Source organism: Oncorhynchus keta, chromosome 2 (assembly GCF_023373465.1).
Source record: "Oncorhynchus keta strain PuntledgeMale-10-30-2019 chromosome 2, Oket_V2, whole genome shotgun sequence".
NCBI classification, from domain to species: domain Eukaryota; kingdom Metazoa; phylum Chordata; class Actinopteri; order Salmoniformes; family Salmonidae; genus Oncorhynchus; species Oncorhynchus keta.
In genome coordinates this window covers 8,163,411-8,180,531 of record NC_068422.1, presented here as the reverse complement: position 1 = coordinate 8,180,531, position 17,121 = coordinate 8,163,411, and the positions used below count along the sequence as shown (strand labels likewise).

The following is a 17,121-nucleotide window of genomic DNA, read 5'->3' as shown; positions in this document are numbered from 1 at the left end:
ACGAAGAGGTAGAACAAGGATTGGACCAAAATGCAGCGTGATGATGATTCATGATATAATTTTAATGAAGGAAAAAACAATACAAGCGGAAACTACAAAATAATGAAAAGTGAAAAACCGAAACAGCCCTATCTGGTGCAAACACAAAGACAGGAACAATCACCCACGAAAACACTCACAGAATATGGCTGCCTAAATATGGCTCCCAATCGGAGACAACGATAATGACCTGACTCTGATTGAGAACCACCTCAGGCAGCCATAGACTAATTAGACACCCCACAAAACCCCAAGACAAAAAACACACCACAATAACCCATGTCACACCCTGGCCTGACCAAATAAATTAAAGAAAACACAAAATACTAAGACCAAGGCGTGACAGAACCCCCCTAAGGTGCGGACTCCCGGACGCACCTCAAAACCATAGGGAGGGTCCGGGTGGGCGTCTGTCCATGGTGGCGGCTCCGGCTCGGGACGTGGACGTGGACCCCACTCCATTAATGTCATAGTTCCTCCCCCTCGCGTCCTGGGATAATCCACCCTCACCGCCGACCATGGCCTAATAGTCCTCACCCAGAACCCCACTGGACTGAGGGGCAGCTCGTGACTAATGGGCAGCTCCGGACTGAGGGGCAGCTCGGGACTGAGGGGTAGCTCGGGACTGAGGGGTAGCTCGGGACTGAGGGGAAGCTCAGCACTGAGAGGAAGCTCAGCACTGAGAGGAAGCTCAGGCAGGTAGTTGGCTCTTGCAGATCCTGGCTGGCTGGCGGATCTGGAAGAGTCTGGTTGACTGGCAGATCTGGAAGAGTCTGGTTGACTGGCAGATCTGGAAGAGTCTGGTTGACTGGCAGATCTGGAAGAGTCTGGTTGACTGGCAGATCTGGAAGAGTGTGGTTGACTGGCAGATCTGGAAGAGTTTGGCTGACTGGCAGATCTGGAAGAGTCTGGCTGACTGGCAGATCTAGCTGCTCTGGCTGCTCCATGCAGACTGGCAGCTCTGGCTGCTCCATGCAGACTGGCAGATCTGGCTGCTCCATGCAGACTGACAGCTCTGGCTGCTCCATGCAGACTGACAGCTCTGGCTGCTCCATGCAGTCTGGCAGCTCAGGCTGCGCTGAACAGGCAGGAGACTCCGGCAGCGCTGGAGAGAAGGAAGGCTCTGGCTGCGCTAAACAGGCGGGAGACTCCGGCAGCGCAGGAGAGGAGAAAGGCTCCGGCAGCGCTGGAGAGGCGAGGCGTACTGTAGGCCTGATGAGTGGTGCTGGCACTGGTGGAACTGGATAGAGAACACGCACAGGAAGCCTGGTGCGGGGAGCTGCCACCGGAGGACTGGTGTGTGGAGGTGGCTCTGGATAGACCGGACCGTGCAGGCGCACTGGAGCTCTTGAGCACCAAGCCTGCCCAACCTTACCTGGCTCGATGCCCACTCCAGCCCGGCCAATACGAAGAGCTGGTATGAACCGCACCGGGCTATGCACCCGCACTGGAAACACTGTGCGCTCCATAGCATAACACGGTCCCTGCCCGGTCTCTCTAGCCATACTCCCTGTGAGCCACCCCCCCAATAATTTTTTGGGGCTGACTCTCAGGCTTCCATCCGCGTCGCCGCGGATTAATGAAGGATGAAGGAAAAAACAATACAAGCGGAAACAAAAACAAAAACAATACAAGCGGAAACTACAAAATAATGAAAAGTGAAAAACCGAAACAGCCCTATCTGGTGCAAACACAAAGACAGGAACAATCACCCACGAAAACACTCACAGAATATGATTGCCTAAATATGGCTCCCAATCAGAGACAACGATAATCACCTGACTCTGATTGAGAACCGCCTCAGGCAGCCATAGACTAATTAGACACCCCACAAAACCCCAAGACAAAAAACACACCACAATAACCCATGTCACACCCTGGCCTGACCAAATAAAGAAAGAAAACACAAAATACTAAGACCAAGGCGTGACACTGACAAGATAAAAATATGTTGTTCTGCCCCTGAATAAGGCAGTTAACCCACTGTTCCTAGGCCTTCATTGTAAATAACAATGTGTTCTTAACTGACTTGCCAAGTTAAATAATAGTTCAATAAATTAAAAAATTAAATTAAAAATTGCATGAGAAAGACATTTCAAATTGGCATTATAAGGATCGTATCTGGTATAGCTGAGCAAACCATAATCCTTAGACTTTGGATCATAACTCTAAAAGTAGCAGAGATCCCACTCTGGATCTTTGATACACCCGTAGAGTATATTATGTTCAACAATATATTAAAGGGATACCTCGGGATTTTGGCAATGAAGCCCATTCAAGGTGTGTCACAGCTGACAGGGGCACAAGGAGCGACACTAAACCAAAATGAAGAGCAGGATTTGGGGTTATGCTCACACCTGTAATCCCCTGACCCATACCACCATGATAAACGGATGGATCTCTCACCATCGGAGCTCTTGGACTACCATTGCCCAGTACCATAGCTTATCCACCAACTACGAGCGCAGCTATATCTAAATAACCGTGGCCTGGAATGAAAAGAAGATGCATTTAGTTTCATAGCTAGCTCACTTGTCATTTTATTTTGTCACTCATTGGATTTTACAGTTGGAATCCCTGATGTTTAGCTGAATACATAAGAGGTTATAGAAAACGGTTGTTGCTCCCACCATAGCATACTACTGTACTCCCCTCTCAAATTACAACTCCTATGCCAGCCCGTCCCACTTCCAGTGCCTGGGGCATTTGCTGCCCCCAGGGTCAGTTGAGGTGCTACACTGTTACCAGAGAGGTTGACAGAGCTGTAAAGCAGTAGGTCCAGCAGAACAGGCGCAGGCGGACATACCACCACACACAGCAGTCATTACTCTAAATCACTGACCCACCCTCCTCTCCCCAGCTCCATCCTCATCATCGACTTCAGCTAGAAAGCAGTGACCTGGAAAATGTCTGCTGAGCAGAGCTATTCTCTCTCTGTCCTTCCCTCCCTTGCAAACAGCAGAAATATTGAGACACTTACCAGATGATTATCTGGTCACAACACCGGCCATGGCGGCCGTGTGGAAAACACTCTGGGAGTGGATGAGTGGATGGATGTACAGTATGCTTCACACTGGAATAGAAGAAGGAATCAAAGGCTTCTACATGGGGACAATTGGACCGGGATGGCTCTTAGTGCCTGTTCCACTATCCTTTTGGCCTCTATAGCTCAATTGAGAGACATGTACAGATGTAGGATCTTAATATGACCTGTATTGTTACAGAAAAAATAATCCTACAAGATTTGAACATTTAGTCCATAATGTTGCTGGATTGGTGGTTAGGCTATTTGCTGGTCAAAATGAGGCTAAATGAAATGTGGAGTACAGTTAATTTAACTCTGTGTTAGTGCAGTTTTTAATTTAATGATCAAATTAAGATCCTACATCGGTAGACGTAAATGAGGGACCCCCTTCTTTGCAGGTCACCAGACACTCATTAATTGGGCCAGACATTAGACCCAGTCCAACCCCAGACCCAGCCCAAGACTCAGACCTAGACTCAGCCACCATCCACACCCAGCTCCAGTCCCACCCAAAACCCAGTCCAACCCCAGACCCAATCCAACCCCAGTCCAAATCCAGACCCATTCCAACTCCAGACCCAGTCCAACCCCAGACCCAGTCCAACTCCAGCCCCAGTCCAACCCCAGACCCAGTCCAACCTCAGACCCAGTCCAACCCCAGACCCAGTCCAACCGCAGAACCAGCCCCCGTCCAACCCCAGCCCCAGTCCAACCCCATCCCCAGTCCAACCCCATCCCCAGTCCAACCGCAGACCCAGTCCAACCCCAGACCCAGTCCAACCACCGCCCCAGACCCAGTCCAACCGCAGACCCAGCCCCCGTCCAACCCCAGTCCAACCGCAGACCCAGTCCAATCCCAGACCCAGTCTAACCAGAGGAGGGATTTGTTTACTTGCTAGTTTTGTTTTGTTTGTTATATATTTGTTTCCGATTATAATCTGTGCTATACATCAATATGTACTCTATGTAGCCTGAAAATGTTTATGTAGTGGGAGGGAGGGAAGGAGAATGAAGAGGAAGATGAGGAGTAGGATGAGGGGGAATGCGTATTGGTACTGTATGTATTTGTATTTATTGGGGATCCCCCATCATACAGTGCCAATACCCACTCTTCCTCCTCCTCCTCCTTTTTACCACTACACATATATAGGCTGCATGGGTTTTGTATGCAAAGTAACATGGATGGAGGGAGGGGGAAACTAAAGCCGTGATGCATCAGACCATTTGTGCCAAAGTACTCCTTTTATAGACAACCTTACAAAGGACTCATTGACTGATCTCCTCTAGCATTACCTTGTTCTTCAGAATGTGTTCAAACAGGGAATAGAGTAACCTCCAATGAGTTTTGACAGACAACATTGCCTAGTTAGTAGAACCATATGAGCATATTCTCTCAGAGTACAATTTAGGCCGTGTTCTGTCTCACATACTTTCTCCCTAAAAAAGACATTGTTTATTTGTTTGTGCTCTCAAAAGTTTCCCACTCAACCTGTCAGTTTCATTTTCTAATGAAAATGTGACACCATAAATCGTCCATTCACTTTCCACTTTCCGCCATGTCTTTAAGTTAGCTCCAGCATCAAAATGTTAATATAAACCTTGCTTACACTTACATACTGTATATCCTTACTCCATTCTGCTCCGTTGTTTTATGAGTTGACGCCTGCTGTCTGTGTTCCATGCATTAGTGTGTATGGGGAGTCGTATTTTAGCAGTGCACAGAAGACATCAAAGCAGGTCTGTGGAGATGCAGTAAATCTCAGGCACTGGGAAGGTACCTCGTTCATTACATTACCTACGCTGCCAATAAAGTTTAATTAGACTGCATGCAATTCCTGTTGGAATTGAAATAAATGCTCTTGTGTAGCCTGCATGAACAAAAGCCACTCTCTTTTCTCTTCCCTGTATAGTCATCCCAGACCTGTGAATGAATCTATCATGGATCAACTTCAAACTCTCTCCCCACTATACCCCCAGTCTTTATTCCTTGGGAAGACAGTTAGAGATGATTTTCTTTCTTTAGCATTGCAGAGTTTATTCAAACTACAAATCCTCCATATGCTGAATTATGCATTGGGAACCAAGCATCTGAAAAGTTCTGCTTTGTAGACGAAGACCATGGTTATGGTTATTATTATATTACTATAATGGTGATGGTTATTATTATGGTTATTATTATATTACTATAATGGTTATGGTTATTATTATGGTTATTATTATATTACTATAATGGTTATGGTTATTATTATGGTTATTATTATATTACTATAATGGTTATGGTTATTATTATGTGTATTATTATATTACTATAATTGTTATGGTTATTATTATGGTTATTATTATATTACTATAATGGTTATGGTTATTATTATGGTTATTATTATATTACTATAATGGTTATGGTTATTATTATGGTTATTATTATATTACTATAATGGTTATGGTTATTATTATGTGTATTATTATATTACTATACTTGTTATGGTTATTAATATATTACTATAATGGTTATGGTTATTATTATGTGTATTATTATATTACTATAATGGTTATGGTTATTATTATGTGTATTATTATATTACTATACTTGTTATGGTTATTAATATATTACTATAATGGTTATGGTTATTATTATGTGTATTATTATATTACTATACTTGTTATGGTTATTAATATATTACTATATTGGATATGGTTATAAGTATGTGTATTATTATATTACTATAATGGTTATGGTTATTATTATGTGTATTATTATATTACTATAATGGTTATGGTTATTATTATGTGTATTATTATATTACTATAATGGTTATGGTTATACTTATGTGTATTATTATATTACTATAATGGTTATGGTTATACTTATGTGTATTATTATATTACTATAATGGTTATGGTTATACTTATGTGTATTATTATATTACTATAATGGATATGGTTATCATTATGTGTATTATTATATTACTATAATGGTTATGGTTATTATTATGTGTATTATTATATTACTATAATGGTTATGGTTATTATTATGTGTATTATTATATTACTATAATGGTTATGGTTATACTTATGTGTATTATTATATTACTATAATGGTTATGGTTATACTTATGTGTATTATTATATTACTATAATGGATATGGTTATTATTATGTGTATTATTATATTACTATAATGGTTATGGTTATACTTATGTGTATTATTATATTACTATAATGGATATGGTTATAATTATGTGTATTATTATATTACTATAATGGATATGGTTATTATTATGTGTATTATTATATTACTATAATGGTTATGGTTATACTTATGTGTATTATTATATTACAATTATGGTAATTATGATGTTTGTTATTATATTACTATAATGGTTATTGTTATTATTATGTTTAATAATTATTTATATTATATTATTTATATTATATTATATTATGTTATTATATTACTGTAATGTTACGGTTATTATTATGTTCTTAATTGTATTACTTTAATGGTTATGAATATTATTATGTTTATTAATATATTACTATTATGGTTATGGATACCAGGTGGCCTGCTCACATTACCATATTTCTGAGGGGACCTGATACTATCCTCATACAATCATGATACTATTCTGATACTATCCTGATACTTCCTAACACTATTCTGATTATTTTCTGATACTGTCTTGATAATATCCTGATACTACAGTGATACTATCCTCATACTATTCTGATACTAACCCGATACTATCCTGATTATCTTCTGATACTGTCCTGACACTATCCTGATACTATCATGAGAGTATGCTGATACTATCATGATTATATCATGATACTATTCTGACACTATCCTCATACTATCCTAATACTATCATGTTTCTATTCTGATACTATCCTCATACTATCATAATACTATCATGTTTCTATTCTGATACTATCCTCATACTATCCTAATACTATCATGTTTCTATTCTGATACTATCCTCATACTATCCTAATACTATCATGTTTCTATTCTGATACTATCCTCATACTATCCTAATACTATCATGTTTCTATTCTGATACTATCCTCATACTATCCTAATACTATCATGTTTCTATTCTGATACTATCCTCATACTATCCTAATACTATCATGTTTCTATTCTGATACTATCCTGATATTATCTTGAAACTATCTTGATACTATTCTGATAGTATCATGATACTATCCTGATACTATTCTCATACTATCCTCATACTATCCTGATACTATCATGATACTATACTAATACTACCCTGATACTGTTCTGATTCTGTCCTGATACTCTCCTGATAGTATCATGATACTAACATCATACTATCCTCATACCATTCTGATACTAACCCGATACTATCCTGATACTCTTCTGATTTTATTCTGATACTATCTTGATACTATCCTAAAACGATTTTGATTATATCCTGATACTGTTCTGATACTGTCCTGATACTATCCTGATACTATCCTGATACTATTCAGAAACAATCCTGATACTCTCTTGAAACTATCCTAAAACTATTTTGATTACATCCTGATACTATTCTGAATCTATCTGGATAATTTTCTGATACTATCCTGATACTATCCTGATACTGATCCTGATACTATCCTGATACTATTCAGAAACAATCCTGATACTCTTCTGACACTATCTTGATACTATCCTAAAACTTTTTTAGATTATATCCTGATACTATTCGGAAACTGTAACGGTTTTCTAGGTGTGAAGGAGAGTCGGACCAAAACGCAGCGTGTGTAGATTGCGATCCATGAACAAAACGTAACACGAATCTAAAATACAAACACTACAAAAACAAAGAACGTAACGAAAACCGAAACCGCCTATACTAGTGTAAACTAACACAGACAGGAACAAGAACACTAAGGACAATCACCCACGACAAACTCAAAGAATATGGCTGCCTAAATATGGTTCCCAATCAGAGACAACGATAAACACCTGCCTCTGATTGAGAACCACTCCAGACAGCCATACACTTTGCTCGATCACCCCACTAGCTACAATCCCAATATATACACACCAAAACCCCAAGACAAAACACACCACAATACAAAAACCCCATGCCACATCCTGGCCTGACCCAATACATAAAGATAAACACAAAATACTTCAACCAGGGCGTGACAGAAACTATCCTGATACTATTCTGATACTATCCTTATACTATCCCAATACTATCCTGTTTATATTCTGATACTATGGCTATCTTGAAACTAATCTCAAAGTATCCTGATAGTATCCTGATACTATTCTCATACTCTCCTTATACTATCCCAATACTATCCTGTTTCTATTCTGATACTATAGCTATTTTGAAACTAATCTCAAAGTATCCTGATAGTATCCTGATACTATTCTCATACTCTCCTGATACTATTCTCATATTATCCTGATACTTTCCTGATATTATCATGGTACTATCCTAATACTATCCTGATACTGTTCTGATTCTGTACTGATACTCTCCTGATAGTATCATGATACTATCCTCATACCATTCTGATACTAACCCAAAACTATCCCGATACTCTCCTGATAGTAGCATGATACTATCTTGATACTATTCTGATAGTATCCTGATACTATCCGTATACTATTCTGATTCTATCCTGATACTATTCTGATACTGTCCTGATACTATCATGATATTATCCTCATACTATTCTGATACTATCCTGATGCTATCATGATACTATCCTGATCCTATTCTGATACTATCCTGTTACTATCTTTATACTATCCTGATATTATTATCATACTATCCTTATGCTATCCTGATGCTATCCTGATACTTTTCTAATACTTTCCTGATACTTTCATGAAACTATCCCAATTCTATCCTGATACTGATCTGATTCTGTCCTGATACTGTTCTGATACTCTCCTGATACTATCATGCTACTATACTCATACTATTCTGATACTAACCCAATACTATCCTGATAGTCTCCTGATACAATCCTGATACTGTCCTGATACTATTCTGATTCTGTTCTTTCTGTAATCAGGTTTTATTAACCTCAGTGGATGGATTCCAAACTGCACCCTATTTCCTTTATTGTGCACTGTGCACTACTTTTGACCAGGGCCCATAGGGCTCAGTGTGCCATTTGCAACACAACTTCAAACCTCAAATAACCACAGTCCCATTCCTGTACTCTGCACCTCCTTCAGTACCCCCCTTTCCCAAACCTAGTTTTTCAAGAAATCCTGATTGGAATATTATTGGAATCAGTAGGGAATAAGCAGGAAATCTGAATTCATCCAAACAGGATGTCTGGAAAACCCTGGAATTTTGAGAAAGTTACCAGAATGTTGTAACTCTGCACTGCACATAGGAGAGCAGACCACGAACCAGGGTGATAGCCAGGCCACGGAGATGATGGGGCAAATACATTCTCAGGCGGAAACATAGATATTGAAACAAATTCCAAAAATCTGTCTGCAATGCAGCATGCAAAAGGGCATGCTGGGTAAAAATGATAATGATGGGTGTGATGATGGGTGTGGTTTTGATTCAAAGTGATGTGTATTAGTTTTAGGCCCCAGTTGTAAGGTAAAACTAGGCCTTCAAAATAAGTCCTTGCGAAATATGTCCGGTATTATGTTAAATACTGTATATATATTTTTTACAATAATATATTCGCTTAGGATCTCACTTGGTGAAGATCATAAGACCAAAAATGAGTGCAGCAACCTTGTCTCTGTGTTCCTCTCCTTGTTCGGGCTTTGTTCGGCGGTCGACGTCACCAATCCACCTTTCATTTTCCATTTGTTTTGTCTTGTCTTCCTGCACACCTGGTTTTCGTCTCCTACTAATTAACATGTATTTAGCCCTCTGTTCCCTCCATGTCTGTGTGGGGTATTGTTTATTGTCAGGGTTGGTACGCTGCCGGCTGGTTTGCGACAGGTTTTGTTTTATACCCGTGCTTTGTGGCAGCCAGTACTTTGTACTAAAGGTTTTGTACTTTGGGCTGCCTTACTTGTTCTTTGGGAATTTGTTTTGTCACGAGGTTGCGTTCTGTATGATGATTGCCTAAGTAAAGTGCTTTGTCCAGTCATCTCTGCTCTCCTGTCCCTGACTTCCATGCACCAGCTACACCCACCATTGACACTCTGTCACTAACAAGTGCAGTCATGGGCGGTAACTGTTACAATAAACTCGAACGGCAAGACACTCTGTGAAATATTTTAATAAGGCTGTAGTTAATTTAACACTGTTCCGCTTTCAGTGTTGATTTAACACTCTCAGGGTATATATATATTTTAAAACTGGAGAACTAACTGTGTGTAGCTGTGCTGCCTCACCCTGATCTTGTGACATGAGGCTGCCAGTTTAGAGTCACTCAGGAGGCTCAGGCTATTATACCTTGGAAGCATCTGCACCCTGAAGGGCAGGAGAGGCACATAAACCACGGAGGGACACTTCAAGGTGAAAGCTCTCTGTGTATCACACAGGTGGTTTGTGGCACCTTAATTGGGGAGGACGGGTCTGATATACATCATGGTGTCCATGTGTTTGATACAGTTCCATTCACTCCATTCCAGACTTCCAGTCCTCCCCTCAATAGCCTCCTGTGGTGGATACATCTTGGCAAAAAATAAACTATTTTAAACACATTTAGGTGTCATAGTGGAACCGAAAAGACACTGCCATAATTGAATGTGGTCATTTTTTGGGGTGAAACCAAAACCTCTGTTTTCAGGCTGGATATGGACATTTATTCAAATATCTTGACTTTCTCAGCATCAGTGCAAGAGGGAAATCTTGGAGAGAAGCGTAAGGGCGTAGTGTAGTCATCCACTTCACAGTCTGACAACTGGCATCTCTCAGAAGCACTCTCACTCTGAGAAACACATCTCTCTAGTGGCATCTCAGATACCTCGTCTTCTTTAGCTGCATGGAGGTTAAACGGAGCATGATCTTTTACCTGACTGTTTGTGAGACAGAAAAACAGTGCTGCCATCACATTAGGAAAGTAGCAAGTTTGGTGGCGGAGGATGGCTGTGTGGAGCCGTGTCGCTTTATAAAGGCCCTGAGATTGAAAAGATGAGTAGGCCTCACTCTCCTCCTCCCATCCTTTCTTCCTCCCCATTTTGACCAACCAGGGGACCTGACAGCGGCTGAGCCCGCCTCCTTCCCCAAGCACAGCTCAGTAGTTCCGTCACGGACAGTAAAAAGCATCTGCCATGGGAGCAGCGCAGGCAGGGCACTTTGTCAGCACACACACACACACACACACACACACACACACACACACACACACACACACACACACACACACACACATCCTGGTCTTTAAGCAGAGCCACACCAGCAGAGAGAGAGAGAGCTAGGATGAATAATTTAAGTCTGCATTCTGCGGAGGCTCTAAATGGCTGGGAGAAGGAGAAGGAGACGTTAATGATTCATGGGCTGCTTTTATCTGCTTTGGTTCAGGTCACTGTCCTGAAGGCACTTGGGGCAGCGGAGGAGAGGCGAGGGTGGAGAGGGAAGGGGAGACAGAGGAGAGAAGCTGGAAAGGTGGGGTGTCATGGCCGAATAGATTGTGTGAAAAATTGGCCCGCATAGATTAAGAAATATTGCCAAAGAAAACGTTAAAGCAAATATTAAGGCTGAGCGGCCTTCCCAGTTTAACTTTTTTGCTGTAAATATTTGAGGTGGGATTTATGGGTATTCTTTCTTCACCAGGATTTATTTTCCCAGGCTTGGTTCCAAATGGCACCCTATTCCCTACATAGTACACTGGTTTTGACCAGAGTTCTAAAGTAGTGCATTATATAGGGAATAGGATGCCACTGTGGAAACAGCCCTTGAGTCCAACAGGACCACTTTTGCTGCGACTACTATGTCTCTGCTATGGTCTGTTCACTCATCTGCAGCTGTTTAGAAGGCGCCCCGAAACATAGGGTTTCTCTTTTCCAAATCAAGTGTCCAATAAATGTGATATTAAAACTGAAGAAAAAAATATCTCTAATCACAATATTATGCGGCCTGATATGAACACTTTTCATTTTTAATATCTACAGAATAACAAACAGAGAATATGTCCATGCAGCAATTAATCAAATTGTGGTTCTCAAATAGTCTATTTGATGACGTTCCAGATCCAGATTCAGATAAGCTTAGAAACATGTTGTTCCACTGCTACGTGTCACGAACGAAGGATGAGTTTCTTTCTGCTGGGGAAAGGTTGTTAACACTGTTGTTTTCTTCTAGTGGTACAGGGCATTCAGGGCCGGCTCCAAGCATAAGAGACAAAAGCTTTTTGGGGAACTCAGTCAGGGTAGTAGAATAGTAGTAGAATACATCATAGTAGAATAGTAGAATACATCAGATGCAATTTAGAAATGTGGTTGTACATCATTCGGCAGGTTGTCTCTTGTTATGTCAGTCACACACAGTCACTCACTGACTACCTATAATTTGTTAGATGACAAATTGTATTATTAAACATGTAAGCTAACAATGATAGTTAGTCTAGTCAGGTATCTAAACTTGTAGTAATCATGACCAAATATTGACCAGGCACCTTCCCTGGGCCCTGACCTCCAGTGGGCCCCCATTGATGTTGTTAGTCATTCTCACTCAGATATCAGATTAACATGCCTAAATGTGTAGAACTGCAGGAAATTAGCTGAAAACTGCAATATATTACTTGTGATGCGCCCTGGTCAAAAGTAGTGAACTATATAATCAGGGAATAGGCTGCATAGGAAACACTACCGTAGAAAAGACATCGCTCCCACGCACAACATAACTATCAATACGCTGATGCACTACACACCTATCAATACTCCCACACACTACACAGCTATCAATACTTGGTGGCAGGGTAGCCTAGTGGTTAGAGCATTGGACTAGTAACTGTAAGGTTGCGAGTTCAAATCCCTGAGCTGACAAGGTACAAAATCTGTCATTCTGCCCCTGAACAGGCAGTTAACCCACTGTTCCTAGGTTGTCATTGAAAATAAGAATTTGTTCTTAACTGACTTGCCTAGTAAAATAAAGGTAAAAATATATCAAATAAAATACTCTGGTGCACTACACAACTATCAATACTCTCAGACACACTACACAACTATCAACAAGTGTAGATATGATACTGTGCATTTGGCCCTGCTTTTCTGACTGATTTTAAAGCTTGCAGACTGTAGCTGCATGATAAAGAAAATTCAAGACAATTCCAATGAAAATAGATGTGTTTGTTTTGTGTTTTCTCAGTCTCACATGTTTGTTGTACTTAGAGTTGTTCTTGTCAAAGTATATACGTAGGTCTGACAGTCAGTCAATTGGTCTTGTCTTCTCAACGTATCCCTCTCCTCTCTTCAGAGAGCTGATGCCCAAGACCCTGGAGGGCCAGATCACCATGGAGAAGACCCCCAGCTACTTTGTGACCAGAGAGGCCCCGGCCCGGATCTCCGCCATGTCCCGGGACACCAAGCTGATCGTGGTGGTGAGGGACCCCATCACCAGGGCCATCTCTGACTACACACAGACGCTGTCCAAGAACCCAAAAATTCCCACCTTCGAGAGCTTGACCTTCAAAAACAGGACTACGGGGCTCATCGACACGTCCTGGAGCGCCATCCAGATCGGCATCTATGCCAAGCACCTGGACAACTGGCTACAGTACTTCCCCATGGGCCAGATTCTGTTCGTAAGCGGGGAACGTCTGATCAGCGACCCGGCCGGAGAGCTGGGCAGGGTGCAGGACTTCCTGGGACTCAAGAGGATCATCACAGACAAACACTTCTACTTTAACCAGACCAAGGGCTTCTCCTGCCTCAAGAAGGCTGAGGGCAGCAGCAAGCCCCACTGCCTGGGCAAAACCAAAGGGCGGACCCACCCCAACATCCACCCAGAGGTGGTGCAGAGGCTACGGGACTTCTACAGGCCTTTCAACATGAAGTTCTACCAGATGACGGGACGCATGTTTGGTTGGGACAACTGATTTTGCCTTGGTGGATTTACATTTGAGTCATTTAGCAGATACTCATATTGAGTGACTTACAGGAGCAATTATAGTTAGGTGCCTTGATCAACAGATTGTCCACCTAGTCGGCTCAGGGATTCATACCAGTGATCTTTCAGTTACTGTCCCAACACTCTTAACCGCTAAGCTACCTGCCGCTCCAGAATACAGATGACCAGAGAACACAGATGACTGTTGACACTGCAGTATAACTGTGGGACAGCAACAACACTTAGCCAAGAGGCAATATGTGTCTGTGATAGCGGGGAAAAAGGTCTTATCTGCTCTTACTGGCACTGTGTCTCAGAACCAATATCAACTGAGGCTGGTTGAAGGAAATGGAGAGGGATTATCCCTTATAGAGCATGTGGTGGTTCTAATACAGAGAGATACTGCATCTCTACCTCTCCCTGTAGTTCCTGTCAGAGGGCTTTCTGTTTGGGAACCTTTCAGTGATACAAAAGACAAATATGTTGTTACTGTATAGGAGGTTATATAAAATCAAAACAGAGAGACTTTGGATAAAAAGCCTTGTCTGAGTGATTCTATACCATATTGCAAAGCAAACCCAGCTGCTTTTCAAAGAATTCTATTTTTCTAGAAACATTTTGAAAAGTTAAAACTGCATTTCATTTATTTAAGATGGTGTACATGTGCGGAATATAATATACATGTTGATATGCTTTATGTTTTCTGTGCTTATATAATGTTGTTTTATACTGTACACATGTTTTTTCTTTATTATGTTTATTAAGGTTATTCATTTAGAATCTGTATATGAGATTCCCGGACTCTTTTCCTGCTGAGCTTGTAATTATAATCCTGCGAGGGTTTGTTATTCTGAGGGCAGTTTCCCCACGCTGAGTTAATGGAGTTGATTGAATTACAAGGTAGAGAGCGAGATAGAGTAAAGATAGCACTCAATGGAAGTGTCCAGTGGCACCCTATTCTCTATATAGTGCACTACTTTTTTACCAGGGCCCATAGGGAATAGGGTGCCATTTGTCCAGCATCCATAGGGAATAGGGTGCCATTTGACCAGGGCCCATAGGGAATAGGGTACCATTTGACAAGGGCCCATAGGGAATAGGGTGCTATTTGGGATGCATAGTTAGTCAACTGTTGTATCAGTAACAGCAACTCATCAACTAATGTTATAATGAGACCTCTAGTGGGCCTAACCAAATGATTTCTCAGATTTCCTCTTTAACATGCCTCCTTGTGAACTGAAAACAGTTGCTGTCATCCAGCCTTTCCTTGCCTCGGAGGCAACCGTGGATGGAGGTGTCTCTCTGTGTCTTTTTAAAGGAGCCAGAGAACAATTTTGAAGTTGTGTTTTTGATTTATATCTGCCTGGTTGTGAGCTTCCAAAAAGCCTCTCCCCTTTCAAATGTTCCTCAAAGGGAAACTTCATCATGCTCAGTGTTTTCAATATGAGTTCAGGGGGAAACATATCAATTTGCCATAACTATTTATCATACGTACGTTATAATTTTGTCTATTTCATTTGAAGTCATGTTGGATTTCTAAATCACACTTTATAAACAGTTCACATTTGTGAAGTCCTGATCCTGCCTTATCATCCTCACCAGTGGGCCTGTTGTTATGCTTCAGAACAGTCACTCAATGGACCACAGTACAGCAGATGTATTCCTACGAGGTTAAGTACTGTTGTGTCAAAGTTATTTTGAGAAAAGGCTTATTTACACAGCAAATAACTACAACTAGCTACGCGAAATGGTGATCCTGCGTAGCAAAGATCTTTGTGCAGCCCCTGAATTATAAACCCTCTCCCATCTCCCCACAACTCCTTCTCTAGTTGTCTCTGCTCATCTCGACCAAGCTTACAGGATGTCAAAGGAGGCTCCAACCATGCTAAAATATGCTTTCTATCTAAAAGGCTTATTTTTGGACTGCTGGTTTCCCTTGCAGGGTGAGGACCTAGTCCAGGAGGCTTGTAGAGCACAGCCTTAAGAAGTTGGTAACATCACTCCTCATGTCCCCTGGCTCTGAAACACTGTGTGGAACTGGTTGCTAATGTGTATGGTTAAGAGATTGCACTGGCAACCACAGATGACACTCCAGGGGACGCTCAAGGGGAAGAAAGGTTTGTCTTCTCTCAAGAGAGACACCTCGCCACTCTATACCGCTTGGTACCCTTGCTTATTCCGCTAGTGTTTAGACCTTGGCTAGATTCAACGCTTATCGCAGAAGACCCTATTGAAATGTGAAGGACATTTTTGATTAAGCTGACAAATCAAATCAAATTGTATTGGTCACATACACACAGTTAGCAGATTTTATTGTGTTTGTACCGAAATGCTTATGCTCCTAGATCCGACAGTACAGCAGTAACTAACAGGTAATATCTAAGTCTTTGGTAACGGGCCATGTCGGTGGCACTTTATTGTCCTCAAAGCCCGCAAAGAAGTTGTTTAATTTGTCTGGGAGCAAGACGTCGATGTCCGCGACAGGGCTGGTTTTCTTTTTGTAATCCATGATTGACTGTAGACCCTGCTACATACGTCTCGTATTTGAGCCGTTTAATTGTGACTCCACTTTGTCTCTATACGGACGCTTTGCTTGTTTGATTGCATTACGAGGGAATAACTACACTGTTTGTATTCGGCCATGTTTGCAGTCACCTTGCCCTGATTAAATACAGTGGTACATGCTTTCAGTTTTGCGTGAATGCTGCCATCAATCCACGGTTTCTGGTTAGGGAAGGTTTTAATAGTCACAGTGGGTACTACATCCCCTATACACTTCCTTGTAAACTCGCTCACCGAGTCAGCGTATAAATCAATGTTATTGTCTGAGGCTACCTGGAACATATCCCAGTCCACGTGATCGAAGCAATCTTTAAGCGTGGAATCCAATTGGTCAGATAAACATTGGATAGACCTAAGCACGTGCTTCCTGTTTTATAGGAGTGGAGCAACAAGGTGAATCATGAAACATCATGAATCATGAAACATACACCCCCACCCTTCTTTTTTAATTTTTTAAATGTTTTATTTAACCAGGTAGGCTAGTTGAGAA

General features: G+C 41.3%; 1 protein-coding gene across 1 annotated transcript in view; it reads left to right on the top strand.

The window, feature by feature from the left end:
• Positions 1 to 16,754, top strand: part of LOC118375997 (heparan sulfate glucosamine 3-O-sulfotransferase 3A1-like) — a 68,943-nt gene extending 52,189 nt beyond the window's left edge. Inside the window, exon 2 of the mRNA XM_035762645.2 lies at positions 13,437 to 16,754. Within this exon, the coding sequence (XP_035618538.1) occupies positions 13,437 to 14,058 (622 nt within the window). The 3' untranslated portion in view covers positions 14,059 to 16,754. The remainder of the gene's footprint in view (positions 1 to 13,436) is intronic.
• The last annotated feature ends 367 nt before the right edge of the window (positions 16,755 to 17,121 follow it).